This window comes from Pelophylax lessonae (genome assembly GCF_965119305.1).
Source record: "Pelophylax lessonae genome assembly, chromosome: 9".
Lineage (NCBI taxonomy): Eukaryota > Metazoa > Chordata > Amphibia > Anura > Ranidae > Pelophylax > Pelophylax lessonae.
In genome coordinates, this window is record NC_138776.1 from 137,945,162 (window position 1) to 137,965,934 (window position 20,773).

A 20,773-nucleotide genomic window follows, 5' to 3' on the forward strand; every position below is an offset into this window, starting at 1 on the left:
TACGGGGCTTAAGGACATGAATTACTGAAACCATGTCCTGTGGTCTGATGAGGCCTATATAAACTTATTTAGTTCAGATGGTGTCAAGCATGTGTGGTGGCAACCAGGTGAGGAGTACAAAGACAAGTGTCTCTTGTCTATAGTCAAGCATGGTGGTGGGAGTGTCATGTTCTGGAGCTGCATGAGTGCTGCCAGCACTGGGGAGCTACAGTTCATTGAGGGAACCATGAATGTCAACATGTACTGTGACATACTGAAGCAGAGCATGATCCCCTCCCTTCGGAGACTGGGCCGCAGGGCAGTATTCCAACATGGTAATCACCCCAAACACACCTTCAAGACGACCACTGCCTTGCTAAAGAAGCTGAGGGTAAAGGTGATGGACTGACCAAGCACATCTCCAGACCTAAACCCTATTGAGCATCCTCAAACGGAAGGTGGAGTAGCGCAAAGTCTCTAACATCCACCAGCTCCGTGATGTCGTCATGGAGGAGTGGAAGAGGACTCCAGTGGCAACCCGTGAAGCTCTGGTGAACTCCATGCCCAAGAGGGTTAAGGCAGTGCTGAAAAATAATTGTGGCTACACAAAATATTGACACTTTGGGCCCAATTTGGACATTTTTACTTAGGGGTGTACTCACTTTTGTTGCCAGCGGTTTAGACAATAATGGCTGTGTGTTGAGTTATTTTGAGGGGACAGCAAATTTACACTGTTATACAAGGTGTACACTCTACTTTCATTTCTTCAGTGTTGTCACATGAAAAGATATGATAAAATATTTTCAAAAATGGGAGGGGTGTACTCACTTTTGTGAGATACTGTCTATCCAGGTGGGGAGACGAACCACGTCGGATCCTATATTGATCCAGGTGTCATCGGCCAATATATAGTACTGAGACAGTGTGCATCCACTGAGGGGTTGTGCCCCTTCACGCCACTTTGTGTGAGAGAGTTGACACAGCTGATCCCTGTATACTAGGGACGGCATGCACTAGTTGGTGATGCTGGAGGGACTACCCGGATCTGTTACCCGGCCAACAACTTAGTTGATTGAAGACAAAACAAAAAAACCAAACTATCGAATGGAACCAAAATCCATTGACAGGACAGAAATCCATCTATTGGAACTAAAAAAACTCTGAAGAAAAAAATGGAACAATCTGTGAGAAAAAAAATAAAAATAAAAAAACAAAAGAGCTAGAAAGCTCCACGCCCTAATTCCTGACGCTAGGAAATAACTTCTTGCTGCAGATGGGGGTTGACCACCTCCAGAAGGCCAACCCCTGGGCATGCTTTAGTTTAGTTGCACCTAGCATCCTGCTCCTGAAGATGGTGACATCAAACCCATCCGTCATGAAGTATGGCTGTGTCCTTCAATGAACGAAAGAGAAAAAAGTATTAAATCTGAACCCTTGACCGATTAAAGCAAACCAAATTATGCAGGTATGCATTAAAATGATTAAGTGTATTTCTAAAAGCAACTAGTCTAAGCACCTACAACTGACTTGGTATTAGTATTTTGCAATGCCCTATGCAGTAGAGTTCAGACTAGGAGATAGAGAAACTGCATGAGCAGTCAACTGTGTATGCTGCAATGCTCATATGTTGACAAGGGATAATTTGACAGGAAGTGAGAGCACAATGACAGGGAATTGTCTGCTGCTATAGCTACTTAACTGTACAATCACAGGCTAGGGCAGAGAGAAGATACAGTCATATTAAGAAGAACTTAAAGAAGAGCTCGTCTCCCAAAATAAAATAAAAGTCAGCAGCTACAAATACCGTAGTTTCTGACATTTACTATAAGGACACTTACCTGTCCAGGGACCCAGCGATGTCGGCACCCGAGCCGATTCTTTAATCAGCTTCTGGTGCAAGTATTGTAAGGGAAACCGGTATCACGGCCGATTAACTGTCGAGCAGCGCTTTGTGAATGGTCCCATAGTCTGTGGGGGGTGGGGGGAGAGGCAGAACATGCCTGTAGATCGCTGCGGCAATCTGAGCCAGGACCTGTCAAGACCAGTTTTTTTGCTCCCCAGCACCCCCCAAGCTGTGTTTTAAGTAGAGAAAGTCAGGTCTCCAGACTGATTGTGTGATGGGGCAGTGTTAATCTTCTGTACAGATAGACAGCAATACAAATCCTTTGATGAGTATAACAATTGTCATATGTGTTTTATATGTGTATGCAGCGGCTTGCCTGGAGTTCCACTTTAAGGCATTTAAAATACTAATAGAACTGTCTGTCATTTAACTCTCTTTTCCTAACTCCCTATACAGAAAGAGCTAGTTTACACTAGCCACTGCGCTGCAACACAGTGGCTGCTGTGCGGTGGAGGATTCCTATTTTTTAACTGACTTTATTGCGATGTCATACAGATGTTCATAAGGTTCAATTGCTAGCCGTGCGGGACGATGGATTGCCATGCGCTGCGCTGATAAAAAGTATTGCATGCAGTATTCCTTCTCAGCGCACTGTACATGCACACCACTCAAATGCAGTGGTGTGAACTGGGCACATAGGAGACAAGACATTTTGCCTTGTCCATGTGGTAGAACTGAGTTTGAATAGCCGCCAAATGCAGTCCCACCATATGTGGTGTGAACCAGCCCTAAGAGTGAAAATAAAAGTGAAAGGTTATGCAGTGTGAGCCAGTTGGACTCAAATGCATTTCACAATGCTACAAATCTAACTTGTTTTCAGGCACAGGAGGACAGAGTAGAAGGTGATAAGCACCTTACAGGCAATGGTGGAAAACCCCAGGAGAGTGGTTTTGTTCATTAGTCCAGTTAACAGGCAGGTGAAACAGCTGCAACAGTAGACAGCGGTATCTATGCTGTGTAAATTACAAAAATGTTGGCAGGACATTTTAACTGTTTAAGCTGGCTAAAGTTCCACTACAATTCTGCCAACTACCCACTGTGTTTTCACAACTAAATCTGTATATTGTTTATAACAGCAAACTTTACAGCTGGTAATCCATCCACATAGAAATGCAATGCACATTGAAGCTCTGCAACACTGACTAGTGTATGTATACGCTTCATTCTTCATTTTATGATCATTAAAAAATACAGTGAAAAATGTATCACGCTCTGACCAGGTAACACTCAGAAGGTCATACAGGACTGCTGTGTGAATTAAACATAAGCCATCCTGTTAACTAACTCAGGAATATCCTTCTCTGAGATTCTTTGTTTGATAGTGATGTACAATAAAACTTTCAATAAGATTTAAATGCAATGTGATTTGTTTTTAAATAAACATATAACAAAAAGGAAATAAAATGTCTTGCACCACCAGAACAGTTATACAACCACATGAAAGAAATGTGCCACACAGGAATTATGATTAGGGACATGCATAACTCAAATTTCAAGAGAAGAAATGGATCTAGAAATACCGGATCTTTCCTTCAACTGCACAAACACAGAACACAGAGCACACAGAAAACATTCTAGTAAGGTGTAAACAGATCCAATATACTCTATACACCATGCCACAGATAAGAAACAAAACGGGAAACTAATCTTGGAGTACAAAAAGGGGGACGGATCAATAAAGGGATCCATCTCTGGTTGTGCAAGTAAAAACTGGGTCAAAATCACACAAACGTTGAGCGCCCCCCCCCCCCCCCCCCCCAACAGACCACTGACACTAAGCATACCTTTATCAGCCTCAATTGCCTCAACTGTGGCTGTACAGAAGTGAGCAGATGCATGCAAAATGAATGAAAAAGATGAGAAGTGTAATATCGGATAACACAAAAGGCAATGACCAATTCTATATTATAGGCTTCCACCCCAATTATCTGTATCACACCCATCATTTTCCAGTACACAGCAGATGCATTTGAAGAACACGTTTGTTAGATATGTAATGTTGCCTGATAGTAATAATGGAAAACTAAAGGAGTAGGAAATGTACATTCTTATAATTATTATGAGACTAAATTTTTTTTTCATGTTTGCGCTAATGAAATTCTGTTTAAACAAAAAAAAAAAAAAAAAGTCATAGGCAGTTTTGCATTCATGTTTCTTTTCTTGTCAATGACCATATAAAACAGAAATGCTTCCCAGCAAACATGCAAACATTGCTGTACAAAAATATAGATATGCAAACATACACAGTAAAGGAAAACATTTTTGGACAGCTGCCGAAGGGAAACTGACACAAGAATCAAATAACATGATCAGGATTACCCAAAAATAGTGCGATTTTAGGTGGTATGGACCAGGGTTTCAAACGGTGATAAATTGAAAAGGTGTCTGGAACACTACAGGGGAGATTGTTACTCACCTTTGCAACAGAACTTAGTATGTTAAGCAAGTGTTAAGCTGAACACCACTGCCACGTGCTGAAGTTAGTCTCAATTTTCTTTTGCACAATCCAGCTGCATGTTCCTTAGTCCAAGCTGGACCATATTGATTCCTATGAAGACTACTACAGCAGTCCCTGTGCACAGAGGTGGATTCTATATATCAAAATATCAAGTATGCAGAGAGCCCTGAGTGAGTAAGCCTGCTGTTCGCCCTGAAGCTAAAAAAGGTTGGGTATGAGTGCAATATACGGTAAGATATTTTGGCGAAGGCCCCAGAGAGCTCTAAACTTCTAACTAGGGGAAACACATCTTGCCATGCTCTAACTTAAGCCAGCCATAGATGGTTCAAATCTTGGCAAGTTCAGCAGGGACCTGCCAGAGATTCAAACCATTTATGAGCAGGTTGATTGTACCCAAATTGATTGATCAATCAACTTGGGTACTACCAGCCTGTTGGATTCTTCATGCGATTATTGCCAGCGGCTATAGCCAGTAGCAATAATCACTATGCTCTCCAGGCAGGTATGCCTCCCCCCACTGGGAGAACACAATAGCTCTGTGGGAGGGGATTTTTCCATCAACACTGACTGTGCTTATGGGGAAATGAAGGATTTTTCTCTTTCTTGCAACCCGTGGATGCAGGAAAGAAAATCACTCCATCTCCAGTTTAATCCTAGATTTACTAAAATAAAGCAAGTTAACTGCCTGTCCTTGAGTAAAAAGCATTGGAAATGCTATCTAGTTAGATATGTATTTCGACATTTCTTGTTGCAGTATGTCTTGTATGATTTTTTAAAACTAGGGTAGGCAGCAACTGATCATATAATTATCCTGTGTACCAGTACTACTGAGAAAGGCTTCAAAAGATTAACTCCACTGTAAATGCACTAAACCTCCTGGAGATTTAGCGGCAACAATACGGTTTTATCTAGGTTACAAGTCCCTCTTTTCCTAAATCTGCAGAACAGAAGGTCTTTCCCTGGAAACGGCGATTCATAGCAGCTTAGGGGTACATTCACACGTCTGCATTATTTATTTGTTGTAGCAGGTTTCACATCTGTACTATATATACCTATAGACCAGGGGTCTTCAAACTATGGCCCTCCAGTTGTTCAGGAACTACAATTCCTATCATGCCTAGTCATGGCTGGGAATGTCAGAGTTTTACAATGCCTCATGGGATGTGTAGTTCCACAACAGCTGGAGGGCCGTAGTTTGAGGATCCTTGCTATAGACCATGGGATAAACAGGATTATTAGAAAACTGCATTAAACTACAATGCAGATATGTTAGAGAGTAACTCCACTTTCGTTAATAAAAAAACATTCCTCTTTAGGTGATTGATGTACATTGCAAAGATTCTAATAAACTGTTACAGATTCCTACCTTTTGTTAGCCTGAAGAAATAGCGGTTTATCTGTGTCCATGGGCAAAGTAAATCTAATGGGAGTGGTTTCATAATTATCAATCAGTTGAACTTGTAGGGCTCTAATGAGGAAAATTGCAGGGTTTCCATCCCTTTTAGATGTGATTTCCCTTTGGGAGTATCTCACATAAACTGACATTTTTGTTGTAAGGGATGCCCAAAATATGACTTGTGTCTTAGTACAGACTTGGTGAGCCAATCACACAAGCAGGAAATGACAATTCCAGGAGGGGGGGGGGGGGGGGTTCTGTACACCATCTTTGTACAGAATGCCTCCAGGTAGCCATATTGCATTTCACAAAAATGTACAGCACTTCACACTGAAAATGAAAGGCAATTTCAATAACAATAAATTACATTATGACCTGTGTCATAATTGTACATGCTATATATATTTTTTTTGTATTTGCTATTTTTTCCCCACAAAGGTGGCGTTACTCTTTAACTGTGCCTTAAGTTATTTAGTACCAAACAATGCTACCATTACCCTGATATCTAGGGCTCTTGCACATGACAGAACATTAGGTGTAGATCATACATAGTAAAATATGCTGCTTGTTATGGAGCCTAGAAGCCATAACTAGAGAGTATTTTTGAGGTGTATAAAAGAAAAATACCAAGAGCAGCTATAGACCACTCATAATTCTACAAAAAGACTTATTTTTCCAAATGTAAAATTTTGAAAAATATGCCTGTACGTGGGTGCATGTAAATGCATGTGCGGACAGTTACACAAAAAACTGAACGCGTTTTCTGTACTACATCTCAATGGGAAATAATACACTGCAACGGTGGTTTCTGAGTGCACAAGTAACAAGTGTATTTTAATCTGTGCGGCTGTACACCTAACTTAAAGCCATGTGCAAGAGCAATAAGTAACTACAAGTCCACTTCTTGGGTAAGTGTATTCATGTACCCTATTATAGGCAGTCTAGACCACTGTGCGGTTTACCTATAACATGAAAGCATAAACCTCCTGTCAGACAAAAATTTACCTTTCCAGAGAATCAGTGTTATGTGAACATTCTGATGTTAAATCACATTTAATGGCTTTTGTCCAGTTTGGAATTTCCTCAACTACTGGCTGCAAATTAAACTGTCGCCCATTCTTTATGACAACCAGCACTGTCCTGCTATAAAATTACTGGAACAAAAGCATAAATGGCAAATGTGTCCAATCCTGCTTCATGTGTTTTTACTACTGGATGGTAAAACTTAAATATTGTTACACCTACATGAAATTACATTATTAGAAAGTAACTGACTTCTTTCCATTGCTGGGTACTTGAAATCATGGTAGAATGACTCAAAAGAACACACCTTCACTTGCTAAAAATGGAAATAAAGCTTAAAACCACCAGACACTGAGGATGATAGGACTGAAAATACAATATTCTGCAGAAATACAGTACAGTTCAAAACGACTTCAGCCTTTTTCCAGCAACATTAGAGAATTCTTTAAGATGTTACCAGCAGCCAGTCAGGTATTTGACTATCACACCAGAAATGTTTTACAATTTTCCTTTTAGGCAATTCTGTAGCTTATTCCAAGATGAAGATATGGTGTGCTTGTTCTTTAATTGTATTCAATACAACAGATCGCGAATATTTAATTTCAGGTCTTTATTTTCATGCAAAATATTGGCACACTTCATACCCTTCCCACTGGTATTTATATAGTATATGTTTTTTTGCTGATCATCCATACTGATAATACAATAAACCTTGTGCAAATAAAAATGCATCTTATGTGCAACAGGAAAGCAACAGAAAAGCCCATTCCTCAAATACAAGATTGTCCACCCACAGGTTTAGACACACAAGACATTTCTACATATACTACAACTAAAAACTAATACAAAGAGAAGACAAGACAGATCAGACTAACAGGAAGAATCAGCTACACCTTGAGAGAGAAAAGCAAGCAGAGTGGGGAAATTTGTAAGAGGTTAGTTTTACATTAGAAAAAAAAAAAAAAAAAGCATAACACATTTTAGCACAGAATACCAGGGTACAAAACCAAACACTGCATAATAGCCTTTGTGAAATATAGTATTTTAAGCTGTATTTGACAGGAACCATGCCTGCTTTTTTAAACTTGGAAAAATAATTTAAATTTGCTAAAGCACTCCATCTACTTTATCTCCCTAATAACACACTTTCTTTTCCTGTCACTCTAATCACTCATCTGAAGGAAAGAAAGACTTGTGAAACTTTAGAGGCAAGAGGGGAGCACAGTAAAGGTAGGTTCTGCTTGGAAGGAGGATGGGGAAGATGTAAGTTGTTGTGGTTTGTACCCGTGGTAATGAATTGCTAGCTTCCATTGCACAGGGAAAGCTTGAGCAATGCACTACTGTTAGCCACTGAGACAGGAGCTAAAAAACATTTACAAATTCCCAGCATGCATTGATTGTAGAACTAGAAAGGGAATGAGGTGTGCCCTGTTCCACCTGAGGTACAGCAAGCTTTTTATCATTACCACTTTGTAAAGTCTGCCGTCCTCCAGCCAGTACTCCGCTCGGCAGCATTCCAGTGGGGGTTAAACCCTTCAGTGTCAACACACTTTCACTTTCCTCCCTAGGAAACACAAGGAAACAAAAATCAGTGTTTTGAAATTTTGTGCAAATGTCAGCAGAAACTGGCAAAACCTTGGAATATATAGACACAATCTGGAAAGCAAGCAGAGTGCAAACATAGAAAACACCCTGCCACTTTCATATGGCATTGTCACCCCATGCTGAAATAGTTTCTGAAAGAAAGAAATAAAGGGTCAACCAAAGTAGCAGGAGGTTAAAAAAATATATTTACACGGTTTCCCTGAAGTACCTTACAAAACACTTTATCAATGGCCGCCAGTTGGCAACTACAGGCGTTCCCCGGGTTACAAACAAGATAGGGACTGTAGGTATGTTCTTAAGTCGAATTTGTTTGTAAGTCGGAACAGGTACATTTTTTAAGTTTAGCTCCAGCCAAAAGAATAACTTAAGTCTTTTAGATAGCACAGGGAAGGGTTAACACCCCTGTACCATTTGTTTTGCTGTCTGTACCCCTTTTCAGAAGATTTCTGAAGATCACTTTCTGTCCCTTTGACAACTGTATTTTGAAAATTTTGTGTTGTTGTGGAAACACGGATTGGTGATAAAGCTTCAGTGGAGACACCTTTTTCCCATGAGAACTCTTACAGGAGTGAATTTCCTTTCCTAAGGGTAGATTTCTCTTCACTTCCTGTTGTCTCCCTCCGTTTGTAAGTCGGATGTTTGTTAAGGCCCGCACACACGCCGATTGTCGGCCGTAAATGTTCGGCCAACATCCGATCGGCCGATTGTCGGCTTGTTAGTATGATGCTTCCGACAACCGACTGCGACTTTTCGGCCGAACAAAATCTGGTGTGCAGGCTATAAAATTTTTGTTGGCCGTCACCAGAACGGCCGATTGTTCGTCAGTCAGTACAGATTTTGGCCTACAAAAGCCAGATGAGCAAGACTGGGCATGCTCAGAGAAGAAAAAACACACGGAAAGTTAACCATCACATGACATCACTTCTGCAGTTGGTTGTTGTTGGCCGACAAAATTCGTGTGCAGTCTAGAGCACATTTCAACCAACAAAACAACACTGGACAAAAGACGGCCGATTGTTCGGCCGACAATCAGTGTGTGTGTACGGGGCTTAAGTCGGATGTTTGTAAGTCGGATGTTTGTAATCCGGGGACCGCCTGTAGAGTGTTTCTAAAGGCCTGGCCCTGCAGCTTAGCAGTAAAGAATATTTTTTTATATTCTTTAGCCAACTTCTTAAAGGGTGTATATAATTAACAAATGTAACCTATATATTTAAAGACTATTTCTATATGCCCTCAGTGACTTAAATGCAATGACCTAAATTACATCTAGTGTGTGTATGGCTGAACATTAAAGTAGCAGCCTGCCAAAACAAAATTAAGGCCTAGTATGCATTTCTCTGTAGGATTGAGTGACTCACATGCAAGACTCCAAACGCCTAAACCATTCCTCACACCGGAGTTCTCAGTGGAAGAGAAACACAGGCCTACCCAGAGTATTGTCAGCAGCTTAGCTAATGGGACCCAGTATTATAGTTTATAGCAGCTCTAGAACTTCGCACTGAGGTTTAAGACAGTATGAATACACAAGTCCGATTTGGTTGAAAAAAAACTGTATACGTTTCATGCCAAGTGATCTGGATAGAGAGGCACATAACAGTAAATAAAAGAGCTCAGTTTTTACCTCAAATCTAAATGCAGAGGAATTAAAACAAAAAATGAGGAGAGGATTCAAAAGAAAGCAGGCATGCAGAGCAAGGTGTCAGGATATGCTTCAGTCAATAGGTAAAAGCATTCCTGTGCATTGTACCCACCCATCAGCTGCATGGTTGGCAAGTGATCCAGTCAGAACTTATAGTGTGGATATTACAGCAGCAGAATGCTGGCTAGTGTTTTCCCACGACGGATGTCTGCACAAGCTTCATTCCCAACACAATCCAAGGTAAGTAACCAAGGAGAAATATATCACGTTGGGGTTAGCTGCTCCCATAAAACATATTACTAACTAGTAAATTAAGCCATATTATACTTTCAGGATAAAAATAGGCCACACATTTTTGATACAATCAGATTATTCCATTTGCTCTTTAGAATCATGCAGCTGAATTTTTTCTGCAAGTGATCTGTATGACAATCTACAGCAAAGTCTTCTATGACGTGAGGTGGGGTGGGAATCATCTTTGTGTAATAGTAACAAAGATGTCAACTAAAAAAGCAAATTAAATACTGATATAATATCTCAAACTACTTTAAAATAAATATTTTACACATAAATTTGTGCAAACAGTTTTACTTGGTAAGCAATTTCTTCATTAGTATGCTTCAAAGACCTAATCAATATGTATTGTATTTGCTAAAAAGTTTTATTAAGTGTTGGTCTCATGGAAATTTCTCTAATATATTGTGTGTATCAAAGAACAGTGTTCAGGCACCCCACAAAGTGATTACTGTATAAATTGCCAGTAGACAGAGAAAAAAATAAAAATAAATCTGTGACAATCTAGTAGTTTTGTTAATTCGCTCGAGCATGAATAAAACAAATGCAAAAATGCAGTGAGTGCATGGAAAGCATCTAAGTTTACATAACTAAACCCTGTCAGATTGTACATGCGATTATTGCTAGAGGCTTTTATAACCGCAAGCAATAATCGCTGTGTTCTCTTGGAAGAAAACAATGGCTCTGCGGGAGGGATTCCCCCATCAACAAAGACTGTGTTGATGGGGCAATTGAGCGATTTTCTCCGTCGCTCGGTCTATGCCTGGTCCCACAAAAAACCAACTTATCATTATCCTATTCAAATCCTAATCCTTATTCGGAGTGTCGCTAAACTAATACCTAGCCTTAAAGGACAGCTTGGCTTTTTCGTATGTATCTGGGTATGTGGCTTACAGAGGTGATGTGAACACCTTGCCTTTTAAAAGAACAAGCACATAATCTCCATTCACCACAAGCAAACTAATTTAGAATCCTCTCAGCCTGGTGCACACTCCTCTCTCATTGACAGCAGCGACCTCACACTGTGTTTACATTCTAGGTGCAAAAATCTCCTTGCTGGTGGTCTCGTGCAGCAATTTCCCATAGCTATATATGGAACCATACTCCTACTGTAGAGACATTAGGCGTACTCCCCTAACAACATCTATGGGAATATTTTGTGCATGCAGAATAATCAGAGCTTCCTATACCGAGGATATAAAAACTGCAGGAGGCTGCCATGATCATGGACTGTTAAGTATGCAGTGGGGTGGTGTACTACTTTGGCTTAGGATGCTGTATTTGTCCCTTTCCTCACGGGACAGGCTCCGTTGGAGTCCGCCTTCTCAGCAGAGAATCTGTCCGCTGATTCCCATTGAGCAGGAAGATGGCTGGTCTGTGTCCACTCCGCTTATGCAGAGCGGACACCGACACAGCCCGCTCTTCTCTATGGAAGGTCAGGTGTAAATGAACTGCCAGTCAGTTTACACCCGACTGACATCAAATCGAGATTGCCATCCGTCTGTTTTTAGCAGATAGGATCGGATGTCGGTGGGTGGAAACAAACACATATCAGTTTACACCCACTGCCACTCCATTCCACCAAGGATTAGAGGATCCGATCAGGTCGCCTGAAAAGCCAACAGCCGGACCAGATCGGTCCTCTAGCATGAAAGAGACCTTAGTATTTACCAGAGTTACAAATAGAACTAGGGTTCAAATAGTTATATACGACTTACAGCAGGTCTACATCTTATCTATTTAAATGAGAGATCTGCTCATATCACAGAGACATTTGCAAACACAAGCGATTGTTTTTAACCCATATGCGCAGAGCGCACGCAAATATGCGGCCTCTCGGTGGCTGGGCCTTGGCACAGAGCAGCTGCAAATTTGCAAGCATTAGCGTCAACAGAGATGTGCCAAGAGCACGTGCCCAGTGGCTAACAAAAAGCTTGAGATCGCTCCTTGCGGACAGGTGTTTTTTGATTATGTGACCGCCACGAAAGCCAATCACGGGGGGTCACATGGTCACAGACAAACTCCTTCAAGGGGCGATGGAAGCCTGAGCCAAAGGTTTAATTAACAAGCTCTTTCAATGGGCAACAGGTTGAGTGGAAGAGCTTTGCAACAAACACAGAGAATGGCTGCTAATTCGGTACTTGTTTGTTTAAGCTCTAGACCACCCAATAATCTCTGAAAGCGAATGTAAACTTTCAAAAAAGCCCAAGATTGCCAAGTGCATAACAATCTTGATACAAAAACAAATTCACTGCATACAATGGTCCAATGGCAGAAATGACCAGAAGCTCATTTTGGGTAGTTTAGGTTGAGTGTGAGGCCAAGTCATGCTATACCTTTATAGCCTTTACTTTTTTTTAATGCAGAGTAATCATAGGAGCCCCCTACTCCTGTTAACATACCTATACAGCTTCCTGAAAATCATAAGATAACCGAAATATTTCCACTTCCATTTTCTTTTCCATATTATTGACAGTTTCTCTTTAAATATTCTCAAACACATCATCGCTTATTCAGGGCTATCAACATGCTGGCCTACCTGAGCACAGAAAAGACTCTTGCCATCTTGCCTATCGCCCGAATTTTGTTCCTGATGATTTCTTTACGAGCGGCAGCTGTACCTACTTTCAATGGAATAAGAAAAATCTCAAGCTCAGGAATTCATATTTCTTTAGAGAGAATATTACACAGAATAATATGCAAACCTAACAAGAATTGCCAACAAGCCACCACACGCTTTTAAAGTTTGTTTTTCCACAAACTTACAAGAGTATTGGTTAAGTGCACCAGTAGAAGCAAAATATAAAACAAACCAGACCAAATAGACTGCTGAACTATGGGTAAAAAACAAAACAAAAAACAAATTTTTGCTGTTAAAGTTTAGACACATTGTAGCTATACATATGAAAATGTGACATTTTGATAATGAAGTTGAGGTGTTAAAACATTAAATGACTTTTATTAGGCACAAGGATATGTGTGGAACAGAATTACATGAAACACAGGATATATGCTGTGGATATGTTAAAGCAAATGTGGCCTAACCTGCATTGTCTGACCTGCTTTGTCTTGTATGTGAGGCAAGGAGGGCAGAGAGTTTGGTTTGCATATTAACAGTGGTAAGTAGTAAAAACCCTGTATGCAAGATGTGTACAAAAGTGTGGTCTAAACCATGTAACCTATAAGTTGTATGCATGCTATGAACTATACGCATGAACAGCTTCATGCAATATCATTTTTAAGGAAATTACTCTTGACCATTTTTAGCTTTAAATCTGTTGCCTTTTTTTTTTTTTCAGAGCAAGCTTGGAAGTGAAAGAGAGGAATCTGTCAGGCCGCTAGGGGTAATAAGAGCAATAACTGTCAAAGAAGCGTTCTCTGTGCCTCCAATGTGGCCAATTCCATTCTAAAATATGAATACACCTGAAAGAAATGTATCTGCTTTTGAAACATTTTGTGTGTGCACCTAGGACCCCTCAATATTGGGGCATACAGAATACATACGTTCCACATGAGACTCCCCTCCACATCCTCAGACAAGACAGGTTAATCTTTGCTTGAACCAAAAGAGAAACTGTTTCTTGTGTATATACAGAATTCTTCATCAGGGCCACTCTACCAAACTGCTAAGGCAAATTACTTATAAAGGCCTAGAAACACCCTCTCTAACTCAAAGCACTATCCACTGTGCTTAGGACTATACATTTAAGCTCAAAGGTAATACATACAGTGCCACCAGGGGTCTCAGGAACATTATTTCAACAAGACAGTCTCTTTAAAAGCTTTGTACTCAATCAGAATTAGGCAATACGAAATACCCACCATTATGAAAATTAACACTCTCCCCCTTTTTTGTCAGGATAAATAAACACAGATGGCAGTGCTTTCTCTCTTTTGAGGTTTTTTTAAAGTATCTAGGATAATTGAATTTTTCTGGTCCTACATTCATGGTTTGCAAGGTTTTATCTCCAACAAACACGTGCAAGGGTACACGCTTTATATGTTACTAAGGGAGGATAAATAAGTAGGAAAAACTGCTTTGATATGATTAGCCCTATCCTACATTTTAGTCATATTCTCAAAACCTCTGAAGGATGTCATTGTGCACCTTTGAAACTGAAAATACTAGTTGCCAATCCTAAATAATCAGCGCACGTTTATGTCCCTCTCCTGTTGGCTAAAACCTATATTCAGTATATAAAAGGTGCTGATATACCACAAAAATCAGAGATCAATACATATTCATATAAGCATCATAATAAGATAATGGAAAAAATCATGGAAAACTGTGCAAAATACGCTGTGTAAAAAAGAACAAGTGCTAGTGCAAATTTGTTAGCACAAAAACTTAAATGCCACATAAATAATTCATACAACTCTTTCTAAAATAATTATTTCTGTGATCTAAATATAATAATATATAATTAAACTCATATTTGAGTAAAATCCCATATATTATGTATATATAAATCTTGTGAAAAAGATTTTTCTGGTCCTGGCCCCGCCCTACTAGTTTTATCACACAACATCCTTAGACCGCTCCATGTGGATGTCGTGTGACAAAACCAGTAGGGCAGGGCAAGGACGCCAACCAACACCGCAACACAGCTTTGCATCACACTCCAGGTTCGGAGCTAGAGCCAGAGTGAGAGTTACGTGCATTACCCCAGTGTCAGGTTGACACATAAGCATGCAAGTGTATTTTATCATATTTTATTAAATCATTTGAATTTTACAGAATTATGCTATGGAATCCTTGACATATCCCTGAGATTGTAACATCTATGGACAGAGTGGGAAGATCCACCTGTGGATTTTAGACCGACCTGCTGGAAAATATTTACCGTATTTTAAGCGTGATTGCTGGTTTATAATTTGACCAGCTTCCCATTTGGGGAGTCTGGGATCCAGTGAAAAGAGTACATTTGGGTGTCTCACACGAGTTGAAACAGAAGAACAAATATATATTTATTTTGGCACTTTCTGCACTTTTGGGACTGGAATCACTGATTGTTGTTTTTTAACTCTTTTATAGTAATTTTTCACAAGATTGATACATCTATATATATATATATAATATATGTGATTTTACTCACACAGAAAAAAAATATTTTAGAAAGTTATATGAATTATTATTTATGTGGCATTTAAGATTTTATGCTAACAAATTTGCACTAGCACTTTTTTGAACAGCGTATTTTGCACTTTTTTTCCATTATCTTAGGTTTATATGAATATATATTGATCTCTGATTTTTGTGGTATATCAGCACCTTTTATATATTGAATATAAGTTTTAGCCAACAGGAGAGGTACACAATCGTGCGCTGATTATTTAGGATTTTCAACTTTATGTGGTGCATCTGCAGTGAATCGGCAGCAGTTTATTCTGATTACGCTTTTCCTGTTTGACAATTTAACCATTGATTGCCTGGGAACCTGATCACCATTTGTTTTTTTGAAAATACTAGTTACCTGGTTATTAGACTGTTCCTCTGGCTTCAATACTAAGGAACTGATTTCCAAAAAATAAGGAGGCCTGGCTTCACTCTGGCTTAACATGATTCAGGTTTGCCCTGGGTCTGTGACTCAAAGTACTGAATTCAGAGATGCCAAGTGACTAGAAAGCAGTCAACACCAGCCCTAAGATCTCTCTCAGAACAGCATTGCTTTATAGTGAAGCCCAACTCCAATTTTTTTCATTTTGTTTAAGAAAAAGTAGGGAAAGCATTTTCCAGGTTTATATTGCCGTATGTGTAACTACTAAGCAGATTTCCAGTTCATGGGAGTCCTTTCAACAGGGACACAGATAAAATACAAGTAGCGGGGAAAGTTTAGAATCTCTGACAAAGTTTTAGTGGGGTCTGGGCCTTCCTGTCCTGGTGATAGTCACCCCATTTCTTGTATAGACCTCACAGTAACTGGAATGAAGGGAAAATCCTCACAATTTGGTGACAGACAGATATAAAAATGACAATTTTGACTATTCCCAATTCTATCCGAAACTTAAAAAAACAAATACTGGGGTAGGTTTGGATCATAACTAGGAAATACCCATGAGCACAAATCATTAGGGTACCACTAGATCTGGGCCTATAGAGCACAGTTTTGGAACAACACTAAATTCCATAAAAATGCATAATTTATTTAAACATCATTAAAAACATGTTTGAACTCCGATAAAAAAACATTTACACTTAAGTTTAATTTCATATGGTATACTTGGTTTACATGACTGTATTGTGATTAGGGCTGAAACAACTGATCGGCATAATTGATTATGGAAATAGTTATCAACTATTTTCATAATCGATTAGTTGGCCTATGTACAGAATGGATTGTTTGTTTACATATCAGTAAATACAGTGCAGCACACATACAGCTCTGTACACCATTCATATATTGCAGTAAGTGCCTGAGAAATTATGAATGTGAAGGAGTGCGAGGAGAAATACGTCATGGGACGTGTAGTCCTGGGCAGGAGTAGGAAGTGAGTAATTCTAAAGGCAGAAGTGGTTTTACCTTGTTATAGGGGCACTCTAAACCAGTGTTTCTCAACTCCGGTCCTCAGGGCACACTAACAGGCCAGATTTTAATTATTACCTTGGGGAGATGCAGACTAAAATAATGCAATCACTGAGCAGCAAATGATATCACCTGTGATGCATTTCAATTTTCTTGCAAACCTGGCCTGTTAGTGTGCCCTGAGGACCGGAGTTGAGAAACACTGCTCTAAACAATATGTTTGCGGCTTGCTATAGGGGCACTCTGAAGTCAGGAGGAGCCAGAAGCGCTTGCGAGGGATCCCAGAATAAGATAATCAGGGATGCTCTGTGCAAAATCATTGCACAGAGCACATACGTATGACAAATTTGTTGTTTAACCACTTGCCAACCCGCCGCAGATTTACTGTGGCAGGCTAGCTTGGCTGTGCGAAACGATGTAGCCCTACATTGGCTGCACGCGTGGTGCTGGAGTGCGAGCGTGTGCCGCTGGCAGCGCGCTTCCAACCCCACTAGGCAGCGGGGATGCCGATCCACTGGACCGGTGTCCGCGATCGCCGCGGGGCACCTGTGATCGCTCCCCACTGAGAGAGGACGGTCAGCTGTTGTAAATACAGCTGACCGTTCTTGTCTCTGAAATGATCACAGAGCTCCTATGATCCTTCTATACAGGATCACAGGTCTCTATGAGCATTTCACAAGCTCATACTGCATTAACCCATTCCCTGCCAATGTCATTATTACAGTAACCATCCATATTTTTAGCACTGATTACTGTAGCAATGTCACTGGTCCCCCCAAAAGTGTCAAAAATGTCAGTTAGGGGTCCGATCTGTCCGCCACAATGTCGCAGTCCCGCTAAAAATTGCAGATAGCCGCCATTACTAGTAAAAAAAAATAATAATAAAAATGACAAATCTTTCCCATAGTTTGTAGACCCGATAACTTTTGCACAAACAAAAATACGCTTATTGGGATTTTTTTTACCAAAAATATGTAGCAGAATACAAATTGGCCTAAAAGGATGAAAAATTAAAATTTTTCCTTTTTTTTGGGGAATGTTATATAGCAGAATGTGAAAAATATTGTTTTTTTCAAGAACTGCCGCTTTTTTTGTTTATAGCGCAAAAAATAAAAATCGCACAGGTGATCAAATACCAGCAAAAGAAAGCTCTATTTGTGGGAAAAAAGGAAATCTATGTGATTTCGGTACAGTGTCGTACGACCATGCAATTTTCCGTTAAAGTAACGCAGTGCTGAATCGCAATAAATGGCCCAGTCATTAAACACTTCTGGACCGGAAGATTTTCCCCATTAATGACCAGGCCATATTTTGCGATTCGGCGCTGCGTTACTTTAACGGACAAATGCGCGGTCGTGCAATGCTGTACCCAAATAAAATTGGATGTCCTTTTTTCCCACAAATAGAGCTTTCTTTTGGTGGTATTTGATCACCTGTGCGATTTTTATTTTTTGCGCTATAAACAAAAAAAGAGCGACAATTCTGGGGAAAAAAAAAACAATACTTTTAATTTTCTGCTATATAACATTCTCAAAAAAGAAAACATTTTTTAAAAAATCAAAATTTTTAAAGATTTTTGGCCAATTTGTTTTCTGCTACATATTTTTGGTAAAAAAAAAAAATCACAATAAGCGTATTTTGATTGGTTTGCGGAAAAGTTATCACGTCTACTAACTACGGGAAAGATTTATGTCATCTTCGTTTATTGGGTTTTTCTTACTAATAATGGCGGCGATCTGCGATTTTTAGCGGGACTGCGACATTGCGGTGGACAGATCGGACCCCTAACTCTTTTGGGGTCGGGTGGGGGACCAGTGACATTACTACAGTAATCAGTGCTACAAATAGGCACTGTTACTGTAATAATGACACTGGCAGGGAAGGGGTTAACACTGTGGGTGATCAAGGGGTAAATGTGAGTATAGAGGAGTGATTCTAACTGTGGGGGGTGGGGGCGTTGCTTGTGAAATGATCACAGAGACCTGTGTTCCTATATAGAAGGATCACAGGCACTGTGATCATTCCAGGGAGAACAACGGTCAGCTGTGTTTACAACGTCTGATTGTTCTTCTCTCTCAGCGGGGAGCGATCGCAGGTGTCAGGCAGCAATCGGAGCCGCCTGCCCCGTGCATCAGCATCTTCTTTGCCTAATGGGGGCGGAAACGCGCCGCCTGAAGCGCGCGCTTGCCCCCAAGCTGCAGGCACGCGAGCCACATAGGTCTACGTCGGTTTGGGCAGGAGGGCCGCACTGCCGCAGTAAATAGGCGGCGGGCGGTCAGGAAGAGGTTAAGGGTGCAAATCCTTCCGGTCCAGAACTGGTTAAAATAAAATAATCAAACATTTACAATCACTTTAAAGTGGAACTTTAGTCAAAAAATGAAGTTCTATTAGATAACGTTAGTCTTGCCCCTTCTGCAGGTATAGCTATGGAAAACATTAAAAATAAGTGCCTATACCCTTTAACCACTTGCCGACCAGCTCCTGTATATTTACTGCGGCAGGCTGGCTAGTACAGGTAAAAAACGACATAGATCTATGTTGCTTGCCTGGGAGGAGCTAGGGGGCGAGCGCACGCCAACGGCAGGGCGCTACCGCCCCCGATCGTCAGTGGGGAAGCTGATGCTTGTGTCAGGCGGCTCCGATTGCCTCTTGACACCCACGATCACTCCCCGCAGAGAGAGGACGGTCGGCTGTTGTAAACACAGCCGACCACCCTTCTTCCTGAAATTATCACAGAGCCATTGTGATCCTGTCCTATAGGATCGCATGTCTCTGTGATCATTTCACAAATCCAACCCCCATACAGTTAGAATAACTCACCTTGGGTCACATTTAACCCCTTGATCACCTATACTGTTAACCCCTTCCCTGCCAGTGTCATTATTACAGTAACAGTGCATATTTATAGCACTGATTACTGTAGTAATGTCACTGGTACCCCCAAAAGTGTCAAAAAGGTCAGTCAGGGGTCTTATCTGTCCGCCGCAATGTCGCAGTCCCGCTAAAAATCGCAGATCGCCGCCATTACTAGTAAAAAAAAAAACATTAAAAATGACAAATCTTTCCCGTAGTTAGTAGACGCAATAACTTTTCCGCAAACCAATCGAAATACGCTTATTGCGATTTTTACCAAAAATATGTAGCAGAAAACAAACTAGCTTAAAATGTTTAAAAATTTTGATTTTTAAATTTTTTTTTGGGAGAATGTCATATAGCAGAATGTGAAAAATATGGTTCCCCCCCCCCAGAATTCTTTTTTTGTTTATAGCTCAAAAAATAAAAATTGCACCGGTGATCAAATACCACCAAAAGAAAGCTCTATTTGTGGGAAAAAAAGGACGCCAATTTTTTTGGGTACAGCGTCGCACAACCGTGCAATTGTCCATTAAAGTAACGCAGAGCCGTATTGCAAAATAGAGCCTGGTCATTAAGGGGGCAAATCCTTCCGGTCTTAAAGTGGTTAAACTCCAGCAATACACTGTCTAACCAAACTTTGTGCATGCTCGGTTGTGCTCTATTTTTAGGAACTGTGTCAAATTTTTAGAGGCTGATCTGCTGAAAGCCTAAAGATTTACTGCTGTTCAGGTGCTCTGAGCTTCAGCAATATGGCAGTCTCCAGCTATAAGAAACAGTAACAATGCTGGAGGCAATGTACAGCCCACACTAATTTTGATAGCATCATTAATGATGTGGAATGTATGTTCCTTGCTAAAGAACATTTTTTTATCAGGTTGTTATAGGTAAGTTTCACAGGGAAGTTCAACATCTGAACCCAGTGGAGATGGAGGCTGATAGACTGGAGGTAAAATAAAGCATTACAATTACTTCTAAAGTAAAAGTTTACCAGTATTGTGCACTATATTTAAAATGATTATATCCATAAAGTCTCAGCCTTTAGGCCTCATGCACACTGGACGTTTTTACAGCTGCTGTTAGCAGCGTCAGACGTTTT

The 20,773-nt window shown here is 40.3% G+C and overlaps 1 protein-coding gene across 7 annotated transcripts in view; it reads right to left on the bottom strand.

Annotated features, from left to right (window-relative positions):
- Positions 1–20,773, bottom strand: part of PPP3CB (protein phosphatase 3 catalytic subunit beta) — a 169,070-nt gene that overhangs the window by 19,839 nt on the left and 128,458 nt on the right. For 3 of the 7 annotated variants that reach the window (XM_082268064.1, XM_082268060.1, XM_082268061.1), the window contains 3 exons: positions 12,837–12,921; positions 8,226–8,323; positions 3,667–3,696 (listed from right to left, as the gene is read on the bottom strand). In XM_082268064.1, the coding sequence (XP_082124190.1) occupies positions 3,667–3,696; positions 8,226–8,323; positions 12,837–12,921 (213 nt within the window). The remainder of the gene's footprint in view (positions 1–3,666; positions 3,697–8,225; positions 8,324–12,836; positions 12,922–20,773) is intronic. The other 4 variants (XM_082268065.1, XM_082268063.1, XM_082268062.1 and 1 more) reach the window with 3 other exon arrangements.